Source organism: Punctularia strigosozonata (assembly GCF_000264995.1).
Source record: "Punctularia strigosozonata HHB-11173 SS5 unplaced genomic scaffold PUNSTscaffold_12, whole genome shotgun sequence".
Classification (NCBI taxonomy): domain Eukaryota; kingdom Fungi; phylum Basidiomycota; class Agaricomycetes; order Corticiales; family Punctulariaceae; genus Punctularia; species Punctularia strigosozonata.
The window spans coordinates 458,137-485,244 of NW_006767444.1; the positions used below are offsets into that span (position 1 = coordinate 458,137).

At 56.7% G+C, this 27,108-nt stretch overlaps 9 protein-coding genes across 9 annotated transcripts; 7 read left to right on the plus strand and 2 right to left on the minus strand.

Moving 5' to 3' along the window:
* Positions 1-65: 65 nt before the first annotated feature.
* On the plus strand, positions 66-2,439 carry PUNSTDRAFT_145698 (uncharacterized protein; the record flags this gene model as incomplete). Its single annotated transcript, XM_007386895.1, has 3 exons — positions 66-170; positions 234-524; positions 2,065-2,439. 3 exons carry the CDS (start codon positions 66-68, stop codon positions 2,437-2,439), a joined length of 771 nt encoding a protein of 256 aa, XP_007386957.1.
* A 145-nt stretch (positions 2,440-2,584) lies between these two features.
* Positions 2,585-6,779, plus strand: PUNSTDRAFT_91356 (Pkinase-domain-containing protein). Its single transcript, XM_007386896.1, has 4 exons — positions 2,585-2,961; positions 3,032-5,818; positions 5,879-6,237; positions 6,292-6,779. The coding sequence occupies exons 1-4, from the start codon at positions 2,926-2,928 to the stop codon at positions 6,323-6,325; spliced, it is 3,216 nt and encodes a 1,071-aa protein (XP_007386958.1). The 5' UTR covers positions 2,585-2,925; the 3' UTR covers positions 6,326-6,779.
* Positions 6,780-7,089: 310 nt separating this feature from the next.
* Positions 7,090-8,505, minus strand: PUNSTDRAFT_137262 (uncharacterized protein; the record flags this gene model as incomplete). Its single annotated transcript, XM_007386897.1, has 3 exons — positions 7,090-7,197; positions 7,249-7,548; positions 7,606-8,505. The coding sequence occupies 3 exons, from the start codon at positions 8,503-8,505 to the stop codon at positions 7,090-7,092; spliced, it is 1,308 nt and encodes a 435-aa protein (XP_007386959.1).
* A 1,613-nt stretch (positions 8,506-10,118) lies between these two features.
* Positions 10,119-12,024, minus strand: PUNSTDRAFT_137263 (uncharacterized protein; the record flags this gene model as incomplete). Its single annotated transcript, XM_007386898.1, has 3 exons — positions 10,119-10,238; positions 10,309-10,599; positions 10,657-12,024. 3 exons carry the CDS (start codon positions 12,022-12,024, stop codon positions 10,119-10,121), a joined length of 1,779 nt encoding a protein of 592 aa, XP_007386960.1.
* Positions 12,025-12,654: 630 nt separating this feature from the next.
* Positions 12,655-14,573, plus strand: PUNSTDRAFT_46624 (uncharacterized protein; the record flags this gene model as incomplete). The annotated part of the gene is made up of 4 exons (XM_007386899.1): positions 12,655-12,828; positions 12,879-14,420; positions 14,473-14,528; positions 14,558-14,573. The coding sequence occupies 4 exons, from the start codon at positions 12,655-12,657 to the stop codon at positions 14,571-14,573; spliced, it is 1,788 nt and encodes a 595-aa protein (XP_007386961.1).
* Positions 14,574-15,950: 1,377 nt separating this feature from the next.
* On the plus strand, positions 15,951-17,255 carry MnP6-long (manganese peroxidase; the record flags this gene model as incomplete). The annotated part of the gene is made up of 4 exons (XM_007386900.1): positions 15,951-16,122; positions 16,178-16,644; positions 16,704-17,118; positions 17,173-17,255. 4 exons carry the CDS (start codon positions 15,951-15,953, stop codon positions 17,253-17,255), a joined length of 1,137 nt encoding a protein of 378 aa, XP_007386962.1.
* Positions 17,256-17,816: 561 nt separating this feature from the next.
* On the plus strand, positions 17,817-18,236 carry PUNSTDRAFT_26549 (uncharacterized protein; the record flags this gene model as incomplete). The annotated part of the gene is made up of 1 exon (XM_007386901.1): positions 17,817-18,236. A coding segment is annotated over one exon (420 nt), but the record flags the coding sequence as incomplete, so codon positions are not given.
* A 429-nt stretch (positions 18,237-18,665) lies between these two features.
* PUNSTDRAFT_73878 (DNA/RNA polymerase) lies at positions 18,666-21,798 on the plus strand (the record flags this gene model as incomplete). The annotated part of the gene is made up of 5 exons (XM_007386902.1): positions 18,666-19,638; positions 19,695-20,050; positions 20,107-20,721; positions 20,779-21,438; positions 21,496-21,798. The coding sequence occupies 5 exons, from the start codon at positions 18,666-18,668 to the stop codon at positions 21,796-21,798; spliced, it is 2,907 nt and encodes a 968-aa protein (XP_007386964.1).
* A 1,631-nt stretch (positions 21,799-23,429) lies between these two features.
* PUNSTDRAFT_122212 (uncharacterized protein) lies at positions 23,430-25,514 on the plus strand. Its single transcript, XM_007386903.1, has 2 exons — positions 23,430-23,804; positions 23,859-25,514. The coding sequence occupies exon 2, from the start codon at positions 23,954-23,956 to the stop codon at positions 25,100-25,102; it is 1,149 nt and encodes a 382-aa protein (XP_007386965.1). The 5' UTR covers positions 23,430-23,804; positions 23,859-23,953; the 3' UTR covers positions 25,103-25,514.
* Positions 25,515-27,108: the final 1,594 nt, after the last annotated feature.

Here is a 27,108-nt window from a genome sequence, read left to right on the forward strand (position 1 = left end):
GAGACGCGTGCCTCGACCTCTCGCCGTCTGTCATCTGTTGGGATGAGCACGACCTCTCGAGCGCAATGTTCTTCTTCGCTGAGGTGAAGGACGAAATCCCCTCCGTGAACGCGGTACTATGGGGCGCACTCCTCGACCTCGGTCTGCCCCAGTCATCCTCCAACGATCGGGTGAGTGGTATGGCGTTTGGCTTGCAGCACAGGAAACAAAGGCGTAACACGTGTTTTCGATAGTCGGGTATGAAGTATTTTCTTGGGGGGTTGCCCATTGCTGGCCTGAATCTGCGAGTGCACTCCGCTGTACTGAACGGAGGCATGGCGGCCGCCCTTCTGCCAAGCCCAGACCCGGCCGAGGCATGCGCAAAGGTACTTCTAGACGCTATTCCGAGTCTTAAACGCATAAACCTGTACGTCGTGGGCTCGGACGAGCACCAGCCGATTTCATGGATAGTCGACGCCGAGCACGGTGAACCTAGCCTTCGTCGGGTTTCGGCAGAGGAAGGGCGAGCGTGGAGAAAAGCACAGGTACGCGGTTCCGTTACGAACACCCGGGTCATGTACCAATAGTGTGCTGATCGGTGCGTTCCGCGACCAGGTTCGTGGCTACTCTGGCTGGGCTCGCGAAGGGCGGCGGGTAGAGTTGTTTCTGGACCCGAACAGGCAGATTAGGCGTAAATGATGTCGCCCGCCCCGCATATCCACGTTCAGTCAAGAGTGTGCGCAAGTCAAAAGTTACCAATAGATCGATTCGGGAATACGGTGGAGGAATATTGCAATGCGAAGTACAGTAAAGCAGACGCATTATCATCGTCGTTCCCAGATATTTCATTCGCTGGTACGTGTGAATCGGCATTATGGACCGCGGACCACAACCGCATAACTGAAGCGCAAGCTTGCCTCCTGCCGCGATGACGCGACGACGGTTCCCGACTACTACTGCGTTTCCTTCGTCCCTGCCGAGGCCAGATGCCCCTACCACGGGAAGAGAGACGTTTGAAGAGCATTGATTGAACTCGTAATCATGCAATGGTTCGATCAGTCATAATGCGAAGCCCGTCACTGGACGCCACACTGCGCCATAAAGGGAACGCCATATCGGGCGACGGCACGCTTCCGAATCTAAGTTCCTGCCGGGCCGAACTTGAAGAGGGCAATGTGCAGCTGGGTACGTAGTCGGTGTAGCATGTGAGGTGTATCCGCTTATACAGACGAGGAACAAAGGCGAAAGTTGAGGGATAACTGCAAGAACTAACTGATTGCAGCACGCGTCCTGGATGGGCAGTTGAGCTTCCTGGTATCTGAAGCTTGGGGATCCGAATCGCGCGCGCGTCCAGATGACCAGATACCGACCCCGAGAATCGTTGTCCTGAAGGAAGGAGCGAGAAGAATAAGTGAATCCGCCTGAAAACGTTCGACCCGTCTTGCCTCCACGATCAAACGAAATGGCCGTGAGCACCCCGGGCCGGGGAAGCTCTGCGCGCGAGATGCGTGGCGTTTGAGAGAGGAGCGCTGGAACCGGGGCCGGGTATATCTTCGCGCCGTGGCATTACGGGTCCCATGCGGAATTTGCGCCTGATTGAGGGCTGAAGAAGCTCTTCGAGGAACACATGGCATTCGCCCACGTTTCCTCAACACCCCGTTCCATCAGCGGGAAGGGCGGCGCAACACTCGGTGTTAACATCTCTATTGCGCGCTGGTATGTATAGGATGAACAATGGCGGGTCTCAATGAGTTGCTGTAGTAACCGAGCGAGATGCGACGAACTGCAGTCTATGTTTGAGTTGATCGTCTCAGGGACGCGGTGGAGAAGGTTTCGCTTTTCTTTCCGAGAGAGACGCCAACGTGGTGATCAACAATCAGCATCCCTGGTCGATCGCCACTTGCGGCATCAGTTGGACGTCCTCCCAAGCCTTCCGCAAAATTTCTGCGGAGTGGAGGGGGGTACTAACCAGTGAGGTCGCACCGACGCCGAGTGAGGGAAGAAAACGCAGGAGGCAAAGCATATACGCGCATATACGCAACAAAAAACAGGGGAGGTCGATCACCCGCGCCGTCGCCCGATCAGGAGGCGACGACCGAGTTCACACACTCGTCGTCCGTTGCGCCCACCGCGGTCACGGCCACGCCCACCGCCAACGAACGCAGCTTGCTTCCTCCCTCGTCGTCGCCGTCGCCCACGACGAGCAGACCGCCCTCAGGCCCATCGGAAGCGTCCATTTACGTCCAGCTTCCGGGCAGTGCCGCCACGCGCCGCGCGACGCAGCGCAAAGCAACAGCAACAACAAGCGCATCGCCGTTGACCTCAGTCAGCCGCGTACGACTGTTCTTGCTCTTGCCCTCGTCCGTCGCACCCTCCTCACGTCGTCCTCCTCTAGCTTTCGCACCGACACCACCACCAACTACCTCCATCGCGGCCGACGGAGCAGCAACCCCCGTCTAACCATCATCAACACCACCACCTCAACCGACCCACCGACCAGCGACTATGGCCGCCGTCGCCGACCCCGCGACGTCGCTCCAGATCCCCGATCACGGTGCACACGCCAGCCCTGGTCCGTCCTACCACCACCGCCCGAACGGCGCCGCTGCGCGCGCGGCCTCCGTCGCCATCCAACCCTCCGCCGCGTCGTCCTCGCCCGCCTCCGCCCGCAAGCGCGCCTCCCACACCGTCACCACCGCCGCCGCCTCCGCGCCCACCTCCCAAGGCCAGCCGGACGAAGCCCGCGACGTGTACGCGCACCCGGCGGCGGTCGCGTACGCCGCCGCCCACCCCCGCCGGACGATCCCCAAATTCGGACCGTACCTCCTCCTCCAGACCCTCGGCGAGGGCGAGTTCGGCAAGGTCAAGCTCGGCCTGCATTCGCAGTGGGGCGAGGAGGTCGCGGTGAAGCTCATCCGCAGGGGTAATATCGACACCGCCGTGCGGATGACCAAGGTCGAGCGCGAGATCGAGGTCCTTCGGGTACGTCGAGCTCGATCCATCTTATCATCATCTCATGTCCAGCTACTCATCGCACATGCCCTGTTTGCAGACGCTCAAACACCCGAACATCGTTCGCCTCTACGACGTGATCGAGACCGACAAGTATATCGGTATCATCCTCGAATATGCCTCCGGCGGCGAGCTCTTCGACCACATCCTCGCGCACCGCTACCTCAAGGAAAAGGACGCGTGTAAACTCTTCGCGCAGCTTATCTCCGGCGTGTGGTATATCCACCAGAAGAAGATCGTCCACCGCGACCTCAAGCTCGAGAATCTCCTCCTCGACCGGCACCGCAACGTGATCATCACCGACTTCGGCTTCGCGAACCGGTTCGAGCACCGTGCCGACGACCTCATGCAGACCAGCTGTGGTTCCCCTTGCTACGCCGCGCCGGAGCTCGTCATCAGCGAAGGCGCCTACGTTGGCAGCGCGGTCGACATCTGGTCTTGCGGCGTCATCCTCTACGCCATGCTCGCCGGCTACCTCCCGTTCGACGACGACCCCGCCAACCCCGACGGCGACAACATCAACCTCCTCTACCGCTATATCGTCACCACTCCCTTGTCCTTCCCGGAGTACGTTTCCGCCGAAGCCCGCGACCTGCTCGGGATCATGCTCGTCCCCGACCCAGGCGCCCGCGCCGACCTCGGCCGCGTCATGGCGCACCCCTGGCTCGCGCCGTGGCAGCACCTGTTTGACAAGAGCGTGGAGGAGCTCGAGCGCGCCGCGATGGAGCAGCACCAGATGAAGCGTCTCGCGTACCAGCGCCAGATGAAGCAGGCGCAGCAGCAAGCCCAGATCCAAGCCCAGCAGCAGCAGCCCCAACAGCAGCTCCAGGCGAACGGGCAGAAGGAGAAGGAGATGGCGCGCAGCCAGAGCGCGCGCCCGGATCACCCCGCGAACGTCACCGCGCCGCCGGTCAGCGCGCGCAGCAAGAGCACGCAGAAGGAGCAGTACGTGTACGAGACCGCGACGGACCCGGTGCACCCGCACGCCTCGAGTCGGCGCGGCCACTCGAGCGCGGTCGTCATGCCGTCCAGCCAGCCGCTCTCGGACGACGACCCCTTCGCCCCCGCGCCAGCGCCCGCACCCGCACCACAGCGCCACGCGTCGGCCACGCGAAAGGAGGTTCAGGCGCCTGCGCCCGCGTCCGCGCCGCAGCCATCGAAAGCGAAGCAGACGGGCAGCTTCCGGCACACCGTCCAGCTCGAGTATGGCGAGCAGAGCCAGGCGGGCGAGCACGGGCAGGTCGGCCGGAGTCCGCCGCGCCCGCTGCCCGTGCCCCGCGCGTCCGAGGAGAGGCCGGGCAAGCACCGCGTGCCGTCCGCGCAGGCCGTGGCGGAGCAGATCGCGAACGCGAACGGCGCGCCGGCGGTCAAGGCGCTCCCTGTCGTGCCCGGCCAAGAGCGTCCGCGGCCCGAGCGGGCGACGCAGCCACCGATTACGACCTCCCAACAGCAACATCAACGCCAGCAACAGCGCGAGCCGCCCGTGTTGTCGGTCGAGAACGCGTCGCCGCCGCCGACGATCGTGCCGAGCGTGTCTGTGGACGACCGCGGGGTGATTCCGATCCCGAGCGCGGAGAACGGAAAGCCGCTCGTGGCCGAGCGCGAGGCGAGCGGGGGAAGCGTCGGCTCGAGGAGGAGCGGGCACAAGCGCGGGATCAGCGTCGACCGGCTCGGGCTCGCGAAGATCTTTGGAGAGAAGGAACGCGCGCCGAGTCGGGAGGACGTTGCGGGTGCGCAGGGAGGGGGAGAGGAGAACGCGGGGTGGTATGTGGGGAGGAAGCCGTCGAGGGATGTGGGCGGCGCCGCTCCGGCCGTGGAGAGGTCTCCGTCGAACGCGGGGAGGGGGTGGTACGTCGGCAAACGGCCGTCGACGCTGCAGACGGCGCCGTCGCAGAGCGGGGCATCGACGGATGGAGGCGTGTCGCCGAGCGTCAACACAAGCATGGGGTCGGCGACTACCAAACCGGAGGAGCAGCTGCTCAGTCCTGGCAGCGCGGGCAAAAAGAGTGGACGAAGGAACACGCTTACGGTCATGGTCGATGCGGTGCGCAAGGGCAGCAGACGCGAGAGCCGGCGTGCGGGCGCGGAGACGCCGACGGCGGAGAAGACGCCCGTGTTCGACGTTCCTACTGTCGTCGGGGACCCAGAGAAGCAAGAAGCGGCCTCGGTGGCGCCCCCGCCTCCGCCGGCGAAGGACGAGCATCCGCCCTCGTCGTTCCAGAAGGACCGCTCCAGTGTCGGGGTGGGCATGCCGGCGAGCACGAACAAGGCCCGCAAGGTGATGCAGTGGTTCAGGACGCGCAGCCGCGAGCCGGAGGACGTGACGCCGACGGAGAGCCCGCTTCAAGAGCCGATCGCGATGCCGTCCACTACGGGTGCGGCGCCGCCCCCTCCCAGCGCGTACGTCCCGCCGCCTGCGGAGACGCCCGCGCGGACGCCCAAGTTATCTGTCACGACCCCCGGCGGGAGGCATGGCGAGCGCGCCGCGACGGACTATGCGCCCGCGCCGACACCGACCGCGACTGGGTTCGGTGGGCGCTTCAGGCGCTCGGTCGGTATTGGAGGAACGCCGGCGAGGGACAAGAATCAGCAAATGAAGATCCATCACGGACCGGTCGACCCTGCGACGATCACCACAACGAACGACCCGCCGGCGGTGATGGCGCACGTAAGGGAAGTGCTAGAGGGTATGGGGCTTGCGATCACGGTCGAGCACGAGTACAAGTTCCGCTGCGTGCGCGAGAAGAAGAAGGGTGCGGACGTGGAGCGTGCACGGGGTGCGAGTATCGCGGCGTTCACGATGGTGGGCAGCGCAGCGAGCAACGGGGTATGTTTTTGTTTTGGGATTTGCCTCAACAGACGGGCTGACGTTGAGGATCTTGGATAGGTCGACCGTCGCGGGTTACCTGTACCGCAGGGCTCCGGTGCTGGCGGTATGCTCCGCGGCTTGTTGATGCGCCGCCAATCGTCGCAGGTGTCGACGCACCCGACGCCCTTCACGGAAATGGCGCCGAGTGCGGCGGAATCGACGGTTCCTGCCGATGGATCCAACCCGTCGCTCGCTACCGAGCAGGAAGGCGTCATCGAAACTATTTACGGCGACAGGACGATCGACATGCTCGATGAGGTTCGGTTCTCGGTCGAACTTACGAGGCTCGACCGCCTGTACGACACCTACAGCTTGGACATCCGCAGGCTCAAGGGCAACCTGCGAAGCTACAAGTTTTTGTACGATACTGTCAGAGAGTGCGCACCCTCTCCTTTCTTCCGGCTGCCTTGTAACTGACGCCCCGCCCGCAGTCGCGCCGAACTCCAGCAGCGGTCTACTTCCTGACGTGTACCCGGTGCCCTTACGCATAGGTCGACCAGTTCTTCCCATGTTTGCCTTTCTACAGCCGCTCGAATGCTCGACCACAGCCCATTTACCCTAATCGCCCACACCTTCCTTAATACCGTCTTCCCCCTCTACATCATTTGTACATGTGTTCCCTGCACATCCACCTCGTTTTCCTCCTCCGATTCTTGTTATCCTCTCACATACTCCCGTGCCCCATTGTTGGTAGTCCTACTTGTTTTCCTTTGGCTGCGTTCCATTTACATCGTATATACTCTCTTTTTCCCTTCTCCTTAGCCAGAATTGTGAATCGCGTTCCCCGACGAGCTGAATCCCGCCCCGATGCAAAATTACTTGTTTCCTCCCGTTGCCCCTTGTTTCATGTTCCGTCTCTAGCATTACTCTGGTCGGTGGTGTACATTATTCTATGTGTTCTCCCAATGCGATAGAATACGACTGGCCTGTCGAATGCACCCCGGAATGAAGTGCACCGCTTGCCCCTTAAACAGTCCGTCACGAACGTGTCGCCGGTTGTCAGTGGTCAGTACGGCGCACATCGCGAGCTGCGGCTCCGGTGGTCCCTCGCGCACGCATGAGCAGCGCATATGGGATGCAGCGGCGGCGGGCGCCGCGTCGTCGCACCATTATTACGACCTGCAACGCTCGAGTCTCCGTCCTCATCTGAGCTTGCGTACAATCAAACACTATACCGGAGTCAACTCTATCTGGATCTTGTAAATTACTGACAAGCGACTGATATATTCCTACAACTGCTTCAAGCGGGCAGTGACTTCGGGTCCAATTTCCCTACCAGGGTCAAGGAATAGTTCTACCCGCTTCTCATCTCGCGCCCAAGCCGAATACTCGCTCATCTAATCCGCAGAGTGGTTAATGAAGCCGCCCCACGAGGTTAGACAACATACCTGGGCTTCCCTCCAGGCAGCGCCATCCTCCGCCGAAATGCGACGAAGCCGAGATTCAGCGCTTCCTTCTCCGCGATCCACCACCCACGACTCCAGAACCTGCCTCTTTGAATCTCTACCGTATATGTTGATGTGCTTCAGGCAGGGTACATCCCTTATGAGCTCTAACACGGCTGCCTCGGATACACCTGTGCCAGTAGGGCGCTGCTTTTCGTCGGATACGCCGACCGATAGCCGGAAATGTGTGCGCAATGTCAAACCGAAAATAGGCATTCCGCGCAAAATTATTCCCAATTCCTCCTGACAAATAAACGTTCAATCGAAGCTCTCAGAGAACCGCGAAATGACGATACTCACCAGCTCTCGCTTGCACACTGACTTACAATCGCATCCAGGATACTTGTATTTATACTTTTGGTATTCGGAAAGGTCTTGGAACATCACCAACGTCAGCGAGGGAGCTTCTCCCATAAGCTCCGCCAGGTGGTTTTTGCAAGAGCGCCAGTGGGCGTGCACGTAATGCCAACAGAGCAATGATGGGGCGATCATTTGGACACTTTCCAGCGGTCTCCAGTACAGCGGCTTGACGATGATCAGTTCCTTGATGTGATCAGTTCCAAAGACCCGTATCGATCCACCCATGTCCGTCCATAAGGATATGCCTGGTCCCTGGTATTGATACTTATTAGTGAGTATGAAGGACCTTGTAGATTCCAGCGGAATATCCGGCGTCCATTCGTGTTCGTGGTATGCGATGTACCGCAGTGCAGGAAACGTGATGTGCATGCTGCACCACTGGGGAAGCCTTGACGTAGAATCCACGTAGGTCATGTGCAGATATCTCAGCCTAGGAAAGGTACCAGCTTCGTCAAGATGCGAAAGGTAAGTCTCCTCCAACGCTAGAGTTTCGAGACTTCGAGAGAAGCGCGATATGTCAGCCAGGCTGTTGGAGGGGTGCGGGAGGATGGTAGGTTGGACTTCGTGGCGGAGTCCCTGAGGTTTGCCAATATGTAGCTGTCGAAGGGGTTGTGACATGCGTTTCAGGAGAGGGGTGATACATTTGCTGCTCGAAGTGGCGAACTCAACGAGATGTTGCATGTCCACAATAATGTCCAAAACGCGTGGGTTCCAGGCTAGATATACACCCTTATCGAAGATATCGAGAGAGGACAAGAAAGGAGCCCCCTCCAGTATACATGCGAGGGCCTGAGTATCTTTGTCAAGTTCTGCCCGAAACCCCGGGTCGTCGAAGGGCATCTGTGACACTGTACGGTTGAGGGTGGTCTGAATATCCCATGATAGCCGGCGAATGAGCGGGTGACATTTCAGGCCCTCCGATGTACCCAAAAACTCGGCAAAATGTATGGGGGACCGTACCGTCACCCTTCGATAGATTTGTGGTCGGCAGATGTCGCGGATCGTGCAGCATGTCGACCCAAGGCTGCACACATCGCGCGGACCCAACGAGTCAACAATACACATTATCACGTCGACCCCAAGGTCCATAAGCTGTATCGCATGTTCCAGGTTCTGATCCATGTCAGAATGGGAAGCAAGAACTGTTCTGAGGTAGAGGTTGGCGAGAGATCAACTAGGCGAAAAAAGACACAGATTAACCTCAGGTGAAAGACACAACAAACGCGCGCGAATGCGGGTCGGCAAAAGCCGAGTCTGACTTCTGTCCTCGATACCTTCAGCCACCCTTCCAGTTTGCCATTGTATCGATACACATCGCATGTCGTTGCACAACCTAGAAATTTTCTATTGTATCCATGGCCCACTACTACACCCACCACATGGCCGATTACTACAATCGCCACACGTCCACTGAATGCTGACACTCCATTGTATATATACCCGTCCTAGATCTTCCATACCTTCGAGTGTTATCCATGACTTACCCCGCCATTCACGGTGTCTGCGGCTTATACCTTCATGCTGAAATGAACATCATTGATACTGAAGTTTGCAAACTTGATGGAAAATCGTTGTCGATGCGGCACCCTGCCATCCGTATCGCGGATGCAATACTCTTCATATATCTCAAATAACCCAACCTCCGGAACATGCAAAGTTGTTGAGCCGCACATCATAGGTGAATGTGCCATGCTGCGAGGCGTACTTCTCGGACGTCGACGGCACCGAATGATGGGATCCTCCGTGTCATCAGGACAGTCCAGGCTCCCTATGTGAGTATATCCTTGGACATATCCCTCGTTCATTGTTGAAATGGCCTGCTTTTCACAGCCCGTACTTCCTGAACGCTTGTCTGACGTGGCCGTCCGGGGATTCGGTTTCCGCGTACATCGGATGCTGCGGTGGGGCCAAATACGAACTCTAAGCTTAACGGCTCCGTGATTACATTGTTCGGACGAAAGAGTTGAAACAAGTGAGATTATCTCTGGAGTCTAGCTGCGACGTTGGTCGTGAAGCCGTTGAGAGACGATCCTTCGCCATTCATCACGACACGGCCTCTATTCATCAGAGATCCCACGGCGTTCCGGTGCCAGAGAGCGACATATTGACGATCGTATCATCAAGAAGCTGGAGCATTGTGAAGAGAGAACATTTGACCAATTAATGGACTGGTGGGACAGATGCACATTGAAGCATTTCGTTCAACTCCACGACTAAGGACGACACATCACTAACGCATGCTATCGCGCATAAGGGCCCGGTGCAAGATACATACGCTTTGGGAACAGATTGGGTGGGAAAGATCTATTCAGTAGTATATGCGTGATTCGGTGACGTTCCGTCGCAGAGTCCCACAGTTCCCGATATCCGTCATGCCTGCTATTCGCTCAAACGCGAGACAGATACACCGCATCAGGCATGGTATGCTTTCGTCACGTTGAAGCCTCATACCCCTAGCCGCTCCGCATGGCCCGGAGAATTCGAGCAGTGGCTTCGCGTCCGAGACTTCGATTGGGATCAAGGATCAGTTCCACCTGCCTGGGCTCCTGTGCCCAGTCAGAGAACTCGCGAAGCTGTCCAAAGATACATCGATCAGCTCGGAAGTCTTTCGCCACGATCTCGATGAACGGTAACAAGACCCACCCGCTCTCTGCTCCATGTGTGGCCTTCCTCCTCCGTGACACGGCGGATAGCCAACTGGGAGCCCCGGATTTTCGTCGCCCACGAAATGGGCTGGTGACCCTCCATTCCGATGATGTACATATTAAAATGCTCGAGACAGGGTATTGCCCTGAACAGGCGCAATGCAAAGGACTCAAAAGCGTCATACCCCGGAAATCTCACCGCTTTCTCTGCGGCGTTCCATCCGAGTTGGTGCACTCTCAGGTTCATGCCGGTGATAGGCATACCACGAAGAAGGTCCGCTAAGATCGACTGAGTGTACGAGTGTCAGTTCGTATCGTTAGTCGATCTTGGGTCTGGTCAGCTTACCAGACGCTCTTTCTGGAGACGGACGAATTGCCCCACGTTTTGGCCTGGCATTGCGGGAATTCCGAAAAAAACCGCTCTCAGCGAGTAGGCCTCTCCCATCAATTCGGCCAGCCAGTGACGAAGACCCCAAGGTCTAGCATCTTCTATGGAAAGTAGAAGCGGGGAGAGGTCTGCGATGCACCGAGTCAAATGCGAGGGATCGGGACTGTGTAGGTGACTGATATTCCCCTTGAGGAACAGTTCACGAACGTATCTGATCCGCTCGATTCGCCTCAACCCCCTGTCATCGGTTCGTATGACTAAGACGGGGGTTGCGTCGCCCGCAGAGTTTGCCATGAGATGAGTAGACGAGTCGTGCATATATTCTTCTGGGATTGCGGTGCCAGGGACCATGAGGTACGTGATGTACCGTATTTCAGGGAACGTCTTGCGGATATGTGACCATTTGACGATGTCCTGAGGTGCGCCTTCAATGAATGACAAATCCAAACTCTTCAACCGAGGAAAGACGCCGGCCACAGATATACGAGATAGATACGACTCTTCAAGCTCCATGGACTCGAGAGAGTACGAGAACTGTGATACGTCGGCCAGACTATGAGACGGATAGTCCAATGCAGGGTGCGAAAGTTCCAAGAGCGGATTACGAGGTTTGGCGATATGTAAAGAGGAGAGAGGTTGCTTCATTCTTCTCAAAAGGCAAGTTCCGTAATCACTCCGAGCTACCGCGAACTCTGTTAGGTGCGGCATGCTGACGATGATGTCCATAAGGCGAGGGTCCTGGGCCAAACATTCCCCATGATCGAGGATCTCGAGGTGAGTCAAGAATCGTGCGCCGGTCAGAATGTTGAGTAGCTTCCGCGTGCATAATATGAATTTAGCTCGGTGTATTGAGCTGTCAAAGGTTCCTGTCGCATGCAGCGCGCTCACGGCATTTTGAATATCGAACACGAGCGAGCGTATGGTGGGATGCCATTTCATCCCTTCTTCAGTTTCCAAGAACTCTGCGAAGGCGATAGCCTTTGGCATGCCTTTTATTTTGATACACTTGTAGAAGTACGGCCTGCAAAGGTCGTAAACTACGTGGCACGTCAGAGCCATATGACGAAGGTCCGGTTGGTGAAGCGAATCGATTACGCAGGCCAGAACATCGATATTCAGGTTGAATAGCGAGCTCTTGTCGGAACTGTCGCTAGCGGTGATGGTTGTCCGCATTCTGAAAGCCGTGAACTTCGTCCGATGTTGCGCGATGGACGGGTCGGACGAACGAGGTTGGAACCGAGAGGCGGTGCTGTTCGGCCGCCATGTGTTGGTGAGCCGTTGCTTGGTCCTGTTTGGCTTCAGGGCGACATCTTGAGTAGGCTGCATCGGATTATCTGCTTGTTCTGTGTTTAGTCACCAGAAACCTGGGCCCCTCTCGACATGACTGTGTTTGCACTGTTATCTCCGGACTTTGACTGGCGCCGACGCTCCACGGTACCTTGTTCCTTACACGCGGCTGTACGACTTCTCGGGAGTCTTCGTTCTGCTTGAAACCATATTCAGCCAACTTCAGGTCGTGCATAGGTGACGGGTTACGGAAGGAAATGTATCTATCAGAGAGCAAAGCTCGGCAGGGACAATGTGTCACTCCGTTGACGCGGCCAGTCTCGTAATCTCAACATCGACACAAAGAACGGCGCCGTATCGAGGAATCTTGCTCCCCAATCCAGACCGTGCTACTCTCTCTTCCGAGCGCACCAGTAGAGACGTTTCGTTTCAATAATTATTGAGAAACCCAATGCTCCCCCCCGCAAACTCTGGCCCGGATCTCGATACCGGATCTCAATAATTATTGGAAAACGAAACGTGTCTAGTGCTCGGCCCGATATGAGCTATCTTCTCGATCGGGCTGTATGTTATACAATGAAGGAACGGAACACACTCGAGTTTCCGGCCGCGGAGATGAGAATCCGGATTCTATAAAAGCTGCCAAATATCAGGCGAGACATAAGCGCTATGGCTACGAGCACACTTACTTCTACCGATCATTCTTTCACCAGCTGCAACACATTGTCTTCAAATCTCGCAATGAGCGTAGATCCTGAGTCAACTGATCCCGAACCTTCGCATGTTGCCACCTTCCTCACCGAACGATGGTGGGCAACCGAGATCTCGGCAGCGGACGGATCGGTGAGGTCTTGAATCTTCGCCGGCAGAGTGATGATTGACAATAATCCTAGCTTGCGATGGGCTACCACCCTGCTATGCTGACATCGCAAGCCCTCCTGCGGTTCTTGCACCACGATCGACACGTCGGCTCTCTCGGACTGTCTGACGATCTCCTCTCCGTCAAGATACCGATCACATTGATGGATATCCTCACTCGGACCCTCGAGCTGCAGAACGGGGACGGATCCTGGGGCGATAAGCCGAGCCGCGAAGCGACAGCTCAGGCTGTCATAACGCTGGCCAACCTCGCCTCTCTACCCTACGTCGAGCTTATCCGTGATCACATCTACAGTGCCATCGCCGCGGGCCGCAGTTATCTGGTATCTGTGGACGCCTTGCTTCAATCTAGAGTCTCCGTAGATTCTAGTGAGCACCGCCAGGCTATCGAGGTTGAAGAAGGAGTAAATCGCTCGTCCGAACCCTATGCTTCCACCGCGTTGCACCTTCCTATTCCGCTCTACGATCCCGCCTCCGCGGATACTGGCATAACGGTACCCACAGACAAGATCCAAAAGTTCTGCCGGTTCTATCACCAATTGCCCATTTACAAGGGATACCCTGCTTGGCGACTGTTCTCATGGCTCATCACATCCTACATCTATCTTCCCGAGCTGCGCAGAATTCGTTTGAACGTCTTCAACAGACAGGGCATGAACGAGGATCCCTACTTCGAGTATCTTCCATTCTGTTGGATTGGTCCTAATTGCATGGAGAAGACGTACGCCAGCCCCTACACGATGTTCGATCTCATGGTCATCATCATGGTTAACTTCCAAGTGGACGAATTTTTCGACCTTGTCGTTCGGGACCATGGTGAGGGGGCACTTGCGCACGTACAGCAAGCTGTTGAGGAGATGTGCAACGACCTGGAGGACGGTGTGCTTCCAGACACGCTTGCGCCATCTGATGACGCGTCGATCTCTCCGCAAGAGCATGTCCGCGCTCGCCTAGGACACTTTCTTCGCTTCCTCTTCAGCTATCCTCGGATACAGTGCGCGAGCGACGCAGACAAGGCTCATCTTCGCAAGGAGATTCGGATATTTCTCATGGCCCACGCGACGCAATGCGAGGACAATATCCGTCTGCAGTCACAGGAGCGCACCGACCTTTTTTGCACTCCACGTTCATCATATCTCAGATGGGTGCGCTCAACTGCGGCAGACCACTTCTCGACGCAATACACGTTTGCGTTCATGACTTGCCTCCTCGGACATGCAGGCAACAAGGGGCGCACAGCGAAGGAGTGGAGAGATTACTTTCCCACAGCGGAGCTCAAGTACATCGCTCAAGACTGCGCTACGCACGTATCTGTTATATGCCGACAATTCAACGACTACGGGTCGCTGAGTCGCGACCGGGAAGAACGGAACCTTAACGGCGTCTTCTTCCCCGAGTTCGAAGGCCGTATCAAGGCCAAGAGCGATCTTCTCCTGAAGTCCGAGCTCCGCGCCATCTCGGACTATGAGCGTCGGATCATGGACCTAACATACGACGAGCTTCTCCGGGTAGCTCAGGGGGCGATGGGGCCTGAACAGGGCAAGCGCGCGCACAAGGTATGTGGAGATCCTCACGAAGGCGTCATCGTTATTCCAACGTCATATACAGCTGGTCCGATTGTTCCGTAACGTCGGTGATCTGTACAACCAGATATACGAGTTAAGGTATGACTTCGCTCTGTTCGGTGGTGCAGTGGCCTCGAGAGTTAATCCGCGTTCTTCGTTCCTATAGGGATATCAGTGCAAAGAAATAACAGTGGAGACTCAGAGTCTCGTAATGGAACGAGATGTGTTGATAGAACATACTGTAAGCCGTTGCAAATAGAATACTTAATGAGTAGCGTATCGGCAAATTATGAACGTAGACGGTCGGAGAACTGGAAACCTCGTTGGTGTGGCGTGGGACCCACAGAGCATCGTCGATGTCTTTCCTTCCGGCGTCCGCCTGCAGGACGCTTGCAACGCTGATACGCCCTCATGTTACAACACGAGTCTCTCCCAATCACTTCCCTGGCAACCCTGCCCCATGAGCAACGATAGCCAATGGCGCAGACTGTGTTTGCGAGGCTATGACTAACCACATGCGCTGACGATACCACGCATGACAGCGCGACCGCGTCAACGAGCCTCTCGCACAACGTTCACCTCTGTCGTGTCCCTCAGAGCGATGCTGAATATCCCATCGGCTTTTCGAACGGCACAACGGGTGCAACTGTGCTTTTTGCTCCCGGTACTCGGGCGTGAGACCGGTGCTCACGATACCGTCGGCGCGACTCCCGTGTGCTTCCTGCGAAGGCCGAATATAGCACAGTGGCGGGTTGCATTCTCGCACCCTCGCAATTGCGGCAGCGGAACGCAGCGAACCTCGAAAGATGAAATCCCATCCAAATCCTCTCCATGACTGGGGTGTCAGCAACCCAGCAAGGTACCGTTGGCATTTCACACCCTCGGATGTCTTGGCATTTATCCGTCGGCATCTTCAGGGACTCGCGGATTCCGTAATGTTGGACAAGATCAACTCGTAGTCTTTCTTTGCGATGAACGAACTAGAATATCTGGACGTTGCAGAGATGGACGAGAAGGCCCGTTGAACCGGGTGACTCCAGTCATCGACGAACACTCCAATGCTCTGGCGCTACAGCCCTAACGAACGGGATGGAACGGATCCGTTGTTTGGGTTGACTCCGGTGCCTTGGTCTCACAGAAGGCTATACGTTGAACCCAATCCTCTATATCGGGATTCCCTCGGTGCGACATCGACTTCCTATGCAGTCGGCGTCCACACACGGCTTCTCCCGACGCGTGGTCGACGGTGCTGGAACAAGTAATGTTCGCGCCGGTGGGCGCTCGGTCACCGCTAAAGGTTCCCTGTCCCTTACAGTGTCAAACCTACTCGTCCACGCTCATGGGACCAGGAAAACGGAGGGCTCTTCATTGGCTCAAGGCAACGATGAACGAACAGGAGTAGTGGGCCGGAACATGCAACGAATATGCGGCCTTCAGGTATAAAAGCTGGAGATGCTCGTGGTACATACTTCAGGTCATCGAGTCCTTTCCTCGTCGCCCTACCTGGCAATACGCATAGCAATGGCTTTCGCGTCCCTCCTGACTTTCGTCGCTCTCGCCGCCGTTGCGCGCTCTGTACCCACCTCCGTCTGCCCCGATGGCACTCGCGTTAGCAACAGGGCCTGCTGCGCGTTCATCCCCCTCGCCCAGGATCTTCAGGAGACCATCTTCCAAAACGAATGCGGTGAAGATGGTAAGCGCGTTCCTGCTCTTAACTCTTACCAAGGAATTAACCTCGTCCTTACTAGCCCACGAGGTCATCCGTCTGACCTTCCATGACGCCATTGCCATCTCCCAGAGCCTCGGTCCCAAGGCTGGCGGAGGCGCCGACGGCTCCATGCTCCTCTTCCCCACCGTCGAGCCCAACTTCGCCGCCAACAACGGTATCGACGACAGCGTCAACAACCTCATCCCGTTCCTCGCTCGTCACCCGACGATCAGCGCCGGTGACCTCGTCCAGTTCGCTGGCACCGTTGCGTTGAGCAACTGCCCCGGCGCGCCCCAACTGGAGTTCTTGGCTGGCCGTCCCAACAAGACGATCGCGGCCGTCGACGGCCTGATCCCGGAGCCGCAAGACAGCGTGTCGAAGATCCTGGCGCGGTTCGAGGATGCGGGCAACTTCTCGCCCTTCGAGGTCGTCTCTCTCCTCGCTTCTCACTCGGTCGCGCGTGCGGACAAGGTTGACTTGACCATCGACGCCGCTCCGTTCGACTCGGTGAGCATCCCTGCAGCGTAACCTGCTGAGACAACGAAGCTGACTATCTGCACCCTCAGACGCCGTTCACCTTCGATACCCAGGTGTTCCTCGAGGTGCTCCTCAAGGGTACCGGTTTTCCCGGCACGGGCAACAACACGGGCGAGGTCACCTCTCCTCTCCCCGTCGGCAGCGGCAACGACACCGGCGAGCTCCGCCTGCAATCCGACTTTGCGCTCGCGCGCGACTCGCGCACGGCGTGCTTCTGGCAAGGATTCGTTAACCAGCAAGAGTTCATGGCGGCGAGCTTCAAGGCGGCGATGGCCAAGCTCGCGGTGCTCGGGCACAGCCGGAACTCGCTCATCGACTGCTCGGACGTCGTCCCCGCCACGATTAAGGCAACTGTGAAGCCCGCGGCGTTCCCGGCGACGAAGGCCCCGGCCGACCTCGAGATCGCTTGCCACGCCAGGGCGTTCCCTACTCTTACCAGCGACCGTATGTGCACTCGTCCTCCGGATTGATCCCCCCTGCTGACACTCGTCTTCTTAGGCGGCGCCACTGAGACCCTCATCCCTCACTGCCCTGACGGCGGCCAGGATTGCCCTGCTGTTCAATTCGACGGCCCAGCCTAAATTATTCATCTATGTAATCATCCTTGTACTTGGGCTTAAGTAGTGGCGAATGCGAACGGAGTGTAAACTCTCGTACTTCATTGTCGCGATCACCCTGACCATTTTCGCGACTGTCTGTGCGAAATAAGTGGATAATATGTGGAAGAAACCGCTGAGAGAATGCCGGCGCCAGATTTTGCCGCGCCGGGATCACGTGTAGGGCCATTGCCGAAATTTCTTGACGACCCCGCCTTCGAGTGACCATCCGCCGGTCTGCGAGTGCCCTCGTCCTTGGTTCCTGTCTGATCGTTCTCGTCGTTGCATACAACGACGAGCGCTTCCAAAATGATACCACGGACCGTTCGACAGCGCCTCGAGAGGACTTTGGTGTCTTACTCGCGCCAGTCGCTCCCTCGCCATGTCCGCTACTCGACACCATCCAAGCGCGTCAGCGCACAAGCACTCCCTTCAGGCTCAGTGCCCTCTCCCGACTACCCTTCTTTTTTGTCATCCGCAACGAAGCAAAACGTGCAAGCAGGGGTCAATTCTCCGAGTTCTAGCACGGCTGCGCAGACCGACGTGGAAGGGATGCACGAGTTCCTCAAGCTGAGGACACCGTACACCATGATCCCGACTCCAGCCCCCCTCGCGGAACCATCTGGACGGAAGCGTCCAACAACTCCCTCGCATAGCATCCAAGATCTCTACTTCACGGACACTCCCACTCAGGACCACCTCGCCATCATTGACGCGTGCTTGCACGACTGTTACGATGTGCCACGCGCCCAGAAGGTTTTCGACATGTTGCGGGATAACCGACAACCGGGTGACCCCGTTCTGGAGCCGCGATTGTACAACAGCTTCCTCAAAGCTTATTTAGAGATGGCGTCCCGGCAGGCGGAGAAGCGGGTGCACTGGCTCGAGGAGATGTGGGCGTTGTACGATGCCATGGAAGGTGACTCAAGAGAGAAGGTTCCTCCGACGGCCTCTACCTACGCTCTCATGCTTCTCGCATGGAACCGCTATAACCCCGATTCCGCTACCCCAGTTCCCGAGGTGACCATGACTCCGCCGAATGAGCTCCTCCCCAATCTCCTCGACCGCAACATAAATGTATCCCTCGTGGTCTCCGATCGATACATCCCCGATTCCAAAGAAGCAGCGGACATAATCACGATTCTCTCCCGTGCCGCCGTGGAGCTGAACGTTTCGGGCGTTGTTACCGAGTTGGGTAGCGCGCAAGAAATTGGGATGCAGGCATCGGATCCGCTGGAGGGTGTACCCGATGTTAACCCCGTCATGAAGGTCAAGGTAAGACGTGGTGCTGCGCATATATGCTCCCGTACTCACTCGCTTGGCCGTTTGCAGGTTCGCGCTCCCGAGTTTGATGAAGATGGCAACCCCCTTCCGCCGCCTGATACACCCCCGGAAATGGAAGTCCCCTTCAATCTTTCGACTCTTCGCAAGCACCTCGCCAATGTCGCTTTTGCACGCCGCGTGCTTCCCGAGGACGTCGCCGCACGCCAGAAGCTCCTCGAAGAGTCCGTCTACGACATTGCTACAGCCCGTCTCCAACACGAGTCCAACATGCTCGAAGAGATCGGTCTTGGCGGGGAGAAGACGCTTCGGACGACGCAGCTGAAGCGGTGGATGTGGCAGTGGCATCAGAAATTGGAGGAAAGATTGACCAACGATATTCAAGAGCTTATCAAGCAGGAGGAGATCATGACGGCTAAGAGGTCGCGGAAGGACGAGCGGTTGGGCCCCTTCCTAAGCCTCCTTAAGCCGAGCAAGCTGTCGTTGATTACAATCCTCGAGTTGATGCACCTCAGCGGCTCGGGCGGAGTGAACTCTGGCATGAAGACCGCCCGTGCGCTCCTTACGGTCGGGAAGGCGGTCGAACTCGAGTACAAGGCGGAGATGTGCCGCAGGAACGACATTCAGATCCCTCAAGCATCGTCCACTTTCGCGTCGAAATCGGAGATTGAGAAGAAGCAGCGAGGGTTCTTCACAGGCTTGGGCTACCGCGAACTGCACGCTCGTCGCGTAGCCGCTGCACGATATGTCCAGGAAGCCGAGGAGTGGACGTCCGAGTGGACCCAAGAGCTGAAGGTCCGAGTCGGCAGCTTCCTTGTGGACACGCTCATGGACGTCGCCACCGTTGAGCGTACCGCGATCAACAAGGTGACCGGCCAGGAAGTGACCGAGGAGCACCCAGCGTTCTATCACTCCTACGAGTACATGAAGGGACACAAGCTTGGCATCATCAGGTTGAACCCAGTCGTCGCGGAGCGAATGGCAAAGGACAACCTCCGAGATACGCTGCACCCTCGACACTTGCCGATGTTGGTGAAGCCGAAGCCCTGGCTGGACCACAACCAGGGCGGATATATCTACAACAAGAGTACGTTCTGGCTTTGACATAACGTCAGACATTGCTGATCGTAGTGATAACCCCAGCAAGCGCCATGCGGTTTAAGGAATCTCGTGAACAGGAAGTTTACCTCGCGCATGCCTCCGCTCAGGGTCACGTAGAGCTTGTCTACGCTGGCCTGGATGTTCTGGGCTCCACGCCATGGGTGATCAATCGTGATGTCTTCGACATTGTGTTGCAAGTTTGGAACTCGGGCGAGCGTTTTGCCAAGATTCCGCCTGCTGCATTCGACGGACCCGAGCCTGAGCGACCCGGCGAGGGCGAGACCGATCCTCACAAGAAGACCATCTATATAACGCGAGCGAAGCAGTACGCACAGGACAAGGCGTCTAACCATAGCGAGAGATGCAATGTGAATTACAAGATCGAAATCGCGCGCGCGGTACGTTGATTCTGCAGCCTCTCTGGCCTCGCGCAGAAGCTGATTGTTACCTGCAGTTCCTCGGCGACACTTTCTATCTTCCTCACAACTTGGATTTCCGCGGTCGAGCCTATCCTATCCCACCGCACTTGAACCACATTGGCGACGATCTGGCCCGTGGTTTACTCAAGTTCGGCGAATCGAGACCCCTCGGCGAGCGCGGTCTGCGTTGGCTCAAGATCCACTTGGCCAACCTTTACGGTTATGATAAGGCCTCATTCGACGAGCGCGTGAATTGGGTGCACGAACGTATGGAGCAGATCTATGACAGTGCTACCAAGCCGCTTGATGGGCAACGGTGGTGGACCCATGCAGACGACCCGTGGCAATGCCTTGCGACGTGCAAGGAGCTCCACGCCGCTCTTGAATCACCGGATCCGCTCGCCTTCGAGTCGAGTTTGCCTGTGCACCAGGACGGAACTTGCAATGGTTTGCAGCACTACGCGGCCCTTGGAGGCGACTCGATTGGTGCCGCGCAGGTCAACCTGGCTGTGACGGACAGGCCGTCGGACGTGTACACGTACGTCGCGAACATGGTGGAGAGGGAGATAGAGGATGACATCAAGAAGCCTGACAACAAGTGGGCGAAGATGTTGCAAGGCAAAATAGCTCGCAAAGTCGTAAAACAGACGGTGAGCCTGCGTTGTCATCAAGTTCTACGCATGTCGATCTGAACATAGGGATCGCAGGTTATGACTACTGTGTATGGCGTGACGTTCATCGGCGCTCGCGACCAGCTGGAGAAGCAGCTGAAGGACCGCGGCGATATCCCGGTTGAGGATTGCTGGCACGCGGCGTCGTACCTGGCTAAAAAGACCCTCGACTGCATCGGCGACCTTTTCAGGGGTGCCAAAGACATTCAGAACTGGCTCAACCTCTCCGCCCGGCTCATCTCCAAATCCATCCCCCCGGACCGCCTTGAGCTCGCGGCGCGGACCGCGTCCAAACGCCGGAAAGGAATTCCCATCAAGGACATCCGCAAGGAGCAGATGACGTCCGTGATCTGGACGACACCGCTCGGATTGCCAATTGTGCAGCCGTACCGCCAGACGCAGCGGCGGCAGATTCTGACTTCGCTCCAGACGGTGTTCATCTCGGACCCAAACATGGCCGAGACGGTGAACTCGACGAAGCAGGCGTCGGCGTTCCCGCCCAACTTCGTGCACTCGCTCGACGCGACCCACATGATGCTCACCGCGCTCGAATGCCGCAGCCAGGGCTTGACCTTCGCTTCGGTGCACGACTCGTACTGGACGCACGCGTCGACGATCGACGAGATGTCGGGGATCATCCGGGACACGTTCGTCGCGCTGCACTCATCTGATGTGCTAGCTAAACTTCGAGAGGAGGTGCGTTGACGAATATACCCAGCGTCGTTCTCTCCGTTCTGACTCGCATTCACACAGTTCGTCGAGCGTTACAAAGACTTCAAGGTCCCCGTGATAAGCCTCAGGACTCCGCAGATGTTGAAGAAGCTTGGCATGTCGGAGTCCGCCCTCGTCGCCGCTGCGCGGGCGTCCCGCGGCGTCGAGCTCGACACGACCGAGGACGCTGACAAGGAGCCAGCGAACGACCTTGGGGAATCGAATGAGGCCGAAGCGGTCTCGGAGAACCGGTTTATCAATTTGGTCGACCTTCTCCCGCCGCTGCCGAAGAAGGGCGATTTCAATGTCGAGACGATCAAGAAGTCGCTCTACTTCTTCTCTTGAGGGTCTTTTCATTCGGAGTTCTGGCTTGCTCTTCTCATCCGTCGTCGCTATTGCATGTCCCTTTTCATATTCCTACTTAAACCTTCTTCGTCATCCATCCACCAACCCTCTGCATCTGCTCGTCATCTCTCAGCACCCGCACACGGTAATCAGTGTACCTTACCATTTAGACGTCTATATTGGTTGGATCCAGCAATACACAATTAATGCATGCTGTCGAACTCATGCACGACGGCTGAGGTGAAATTTAGACAGGAGGACCGTGACTAGAGCAGCATACGCGTCGACGACCCTTCGCCCTTTGTCGTGTTCACCCATCTGAAGCTCCAGATAATGCACCTTGAAGCATCATTGATCTAACATCACATTTGCCACACGAACGTATGAACGGCAGTCTGTAACTTAGGAGTGGTCCGCCTGGGTCTCATCGTTTCCGGCACGTTTCCGTTTCGATTGACCGGTTTCGCAATGTGCACACCCATCAACCCGGCCCCTGGTACTCAGACTTAATCGCTTAGTTCGATAACACGCGGAGATGCAGGTGCTACTTATGATCCTGCAGTTGTGTTCATTACTGGGAGCTAGCATGAGTGAACAGTCATGATTGACGAGCAGATGCACTACTTTCGCATGGCCCAGTCGCTATGTTATCCTTGACGATGATGGGTATCTCATGCAGCGGTCCTCGCTTTCCCTTTCTCTCTCGTTCGTCGTCGAGCGCGTGCTTGACTGACTGCAAGAGAATTGAGCTCTATGATCGCATTCAGCAAAGGTCCTCTCTTGTCAACTTCTTCAATCCGAGCTCGATAAGCCTGAAGAGCTTGACGAATAAGGGATGCTGTCACATAAAACAGTAAACTCGGAAGGGCTCGCCCGAACCAAATCTTCGGATGTGAAGTCCCTATGGTCGAGTCCATGCTCGAGTTCGGTCAGAGTAGCCTCATACAGGTCGGGCAAGTCATTCACACTGGATGGTTTTGAGCCAGGAGTAGAGCAATATCGTAGATAAAGGGCACGTATAAGTACCGCGCTCACAACCACGCCGGCGAGCAGGGGAATTAATGTTTCCACAGCATTAGTCGAACCCGACATCTAGTCGCTTTGCAAGTGAGGCTGACAGCCGCGCTGGAAGGCGCGTAGTGCGTGCGCGTACAATTTCGTTCGCTACAGGAGGCTCCGAGTGCAATTCGGGTCGCAGTCAGATACAGTCGGAAGACCTCACAAGAAATACAAGCGAGCGCGTTGTGTAACATGAGATACCAGAAGCATTTGTGAAGCCCTCTCCGCCTTCATCGGAGGTCGGCGCTCGAAATCGGCGCGGCGGACATCCAATCACTACCCGGACAAGCGCCTCAACCTCCTCTCCTTGTTCTTGACCCTACGATATAAAAGGCCTGGATTATGCCATCGTGTGCGTAGAAATATACTTGAACTGGATTGCCATCCGTTTCGCTGATGCCTCACCAGTTGCGGAACTGAAGGCGAAGGCCGAAAAGGCATCCCAATCAGCCAGCACCAAGCTGCACAATACTGTCGACAGACACTCCAGTGTGCCGACTAAACAGACTAACTGGGACATGAACGAGAAGTACCAGGCTAAACCTCCACCTCCTCCCCCCACCCGATACGCAGGAGTGAGAGCTCATGAGACCGCACAAGACAACGCCACGCCTTCATCCAGGCTACCTCCGCCACCCATTAATCGCAGTGTACGCCCACCGGAACGGTCTGAAGTTCATGAGAGCGCACATGCACCAACACACGCGCCGGTTCTTCCATCTCGGCACGTGGAGGCTGCACCTCAGCAATATCAGCAGGACGAAGACGAAATCTCCGATAACATCAGCATAGACTGGGCAAACCTTTCTCCGGAAGACAAGGCGGTTTTCTTCGAGTGGTTGGACGAGTTCTTTTCGGGGTACCTTGGCAGACCTGTAGGCCCTATCCACGCTGCGGTCAACGCTATCACCGCCGCAGGTAATTCGCAGCAGGCTCAAGCGGCTCCGGTATGTCACCATCAGCCTCTCGTTGAGCGATCGCGCTGATCCATGACCTCCCAGCCTCCCATACGATTCTCAACAAGACCGATCATCTGAGCTTTCTCCCCACCTCGCCTTCGAGTCTCCCCCTTCCCCGACCCGAGGGCAATTTCATCATGTCGGAGCCTGCCATGTCTACGGAACCCGAAGAACAGCCACGAGCATCGTACAAAGTCTTCGTTCGCTCGGAAGAGTTCGTTCTGAGCCGCAACCAAATCCAGTTCGATTCGCCCAACTTCTTCACGGGCTGTTTCCTATCCGGCCTAGCGGAATCACTCACACATGAAGTCCACATCGATCGAAATCCTGCACTGTTCGCGCTCGTCGTGGAATACCTCTCCGGTTATATTATCCTCCCCTTATCGGCGGCATCGGTCCCGAACACGATGAGCGTCGAGCTGGCCACCCGAAACCTGGCTGAGGATGCGCTCTTCTACGGCCTGACCAAGTTGCATGCGATGCTCACCACGCCGGCCCTTCCGAATGTCAATTTGGACTGGTTCGGGTTGGGTTCGCCACTGGTGACATTCGGGGACGTCCTTTCCGGACGATTGCCGCCCGAGGTCGAATGGACGGAGAAAGGCCTCTGCTCGACCCACTGGGGCGCTCAGCACCCCGTGCTCATCTACCGGCGTAATTTCCCGCTGCAGCTGACCGGCGTCAGCCACCACCTTGCCGGCGAGTTCATTTGGGGCTCGGAGGAGATGCACTACGAGTTCAGGGGGCGGAAGAGCCCGAAGAGGCTCGCGTCCATGTACCCGCGCGTGGCCTTCCCTCACGATGATATCTACATCGCCGACGGGTACGAGGACTCGCTCCTCCACATCGACGGCGCGACGATCCGCTCCGCGAACCTAACGCCTTGGTGGCGGTACCGGACGGGCATGTCGCGGATGTACCTCCCCCAGCAAGGTTTTTCCGTCTTGGACGGGGCGTTCCCGCTCTACGACGACCTGTTGGAGGTTGAGCGTACCGCGGACGAGCCCTCGTTCTCCGAGCGTGACAAGGAACGCTCGGTGTTCCGCCTCTGGGCGGACGAGATGCTGTTTGTGATGCAGACGGAAGACCGTCATCGGGATTGGCGGGACGTCGACGCGGAGGAGCTTCCGAAGGATCCGATACGCGTTAGCATCAAGGTTTTGGACGTAAAGGCTAGGACGCGGGCGGCGGTGTTGAAGGCAATGACCTCGCCGACGTCTCGGTCGGTAGTACAGTCCCAGGCCGGAACGTCGAGTCGCCCGCTCAGCGGATTGAGCTCTGCATGATCGCATTCCGACGACGAGTACCTGATATCTGGGTAATGCAAAAGGGGAAGAGCGATGGTGACGACGTAAGGTTTCGCCGCAGCCTGTCACACGATGCTTTTTGTTTCTGGTCTTCCATTGTAATTGCACCCCATTCCAGATCAGTGCCAGTGCCAAGTTCCAGTGCCATTGATAGCTATTTTGGCCCTACGAACCATTGAGCGTTGTTGCCATATGGACCACATGATCTCACTCATTCCCAAAGGTCGTATATATCGCATTCGGTGTTCTTGGCACTGCTGCTATCAGGCGCCCTCCTAGCATCGACGTTGTGGATCAAGATGGATCTAATTCTTGTCACGAACTCTCGCAATCGCTGTGTTCATGAGGTGACACCCTCTCTCGACGAATTTGCCAGCGCTTGCATTACGAATGCCCTCAGCCTCTTCCTTGTCCATCCAGGACACCACCGTAGTGGCAGGCGATGCATTGGCCGGTCACGCAATCCTTGATACCGTGCTCGCACGTAAAGAAAGGATTGAGGCCGTCGGTATCTCAATTACAGGTTCTGTGGAGACGTACGTGATCCCACGTGTCCCCGTTTACAATGTATTCACCTTCAAGCAGGATCGTCCGTACCGTATTGAAAGGCTCAGGAGGCCGCTCAGCGCATTACAAGGAATGTCGATCGTTGTTTTCAGTGGAGAGGATCCTCTGGCAACGGGAAGAAGCTCCTCAAATACCCGAGGACGGTTTACTATCCCTGCCGTTTTACGTGGAACTCGATGCGAACTTGCCACCCTCCTTTCATGCTGTTTCAGCGATCAAGAGCCTTGGGATGGTCCGCTATTCCATCGTAACATTTGAAGAACGCCCCGGCCGCGCCCGTCGTCTGGTACAACCGGCCTGTATCATCGCCATGGTTCCGCTGGGTCTGCCGGCTCATATAGAGTTGCGCAACGCGTTCATGAACGACAGGGTACCTTTCTTATGGAGGTCGCACGCGCAGTCGAAGACGATTCGTAACAGGATGTTTGGCAACACCTGTGTTGCCGAGATAGAGGTCCAGCTTCCTGATCTGCCTGCGTTCCCGCTGGGCACACCCATACCCCTCCAGCTAATCATTACTACCAGAACTGGACCAGTGGCTAAGTCGTTAGCGTCCAAGGATCAACTAAATATGTTTCCCAGACCTCCCAAGAACCCGAAAATCGTTGACTTCCGGGTCTGTCGCTCGGTCACCGTGGTTGCGCAGGGAGCCAAGACGACATTTTCTGAAAGTGTAACGCGTCTGCCAGGATTCGGTTCAGCCCAGCCGGTGCCTCGAGAAGAGGGGTTCACTATCGTAGAGGAGGAGCCAACGTGGATACCTGTAGCGGATGCCCTGAACCAGGAGGGACAAAGCAGCATTTCGCTCCGGGATTCTCTCAATCGAGATCAACCCCGAAAAATGATCTGCGAGCGTAGGATAACGTTCAAGTCATCTTTGATCCTGACATGTTCTCCAACGTTTCTTCTTGATACGATCCAAGTCTCCGTGAGCACAAGCAATATGATCCGAATAGACGGCTAACGAAGATGGTCAGTACTTCATATATGTTCGTGTGCCTTTCCCCGGCGTAGGGAACTACCTATCGAGCAAGATACCATTGTGTTTGGTGTCCACGGCACGGGTGCTCAATAGAAACACACCGGCGCCAGACTACCGCAGCGATACGAGCTCCCATTTAGATTTACCTCCGTACGTGCATCCTGCTGCCGCTGAGCACTTTCCAAGTTTCATCGTTTGATCACACCCCACAGAGAGTATTGGGTCGTTGCCCTCGCAGAGGGTGAGGTACCGTCATGATACTGACTTGTGCAAGTCCTCAACATGCCGTAGATACTGCTCGCGGGGATGATTCATCGTTGGTTGGCGTAGTAGTATATTTCGACCATTTAAAATGTGAAGCAGCGGTGGTCGACGGATGATATGTTGACAGTACGAGACTAAGTATGAGTTGAGTTCATGGCCAAGGCGTGATTCG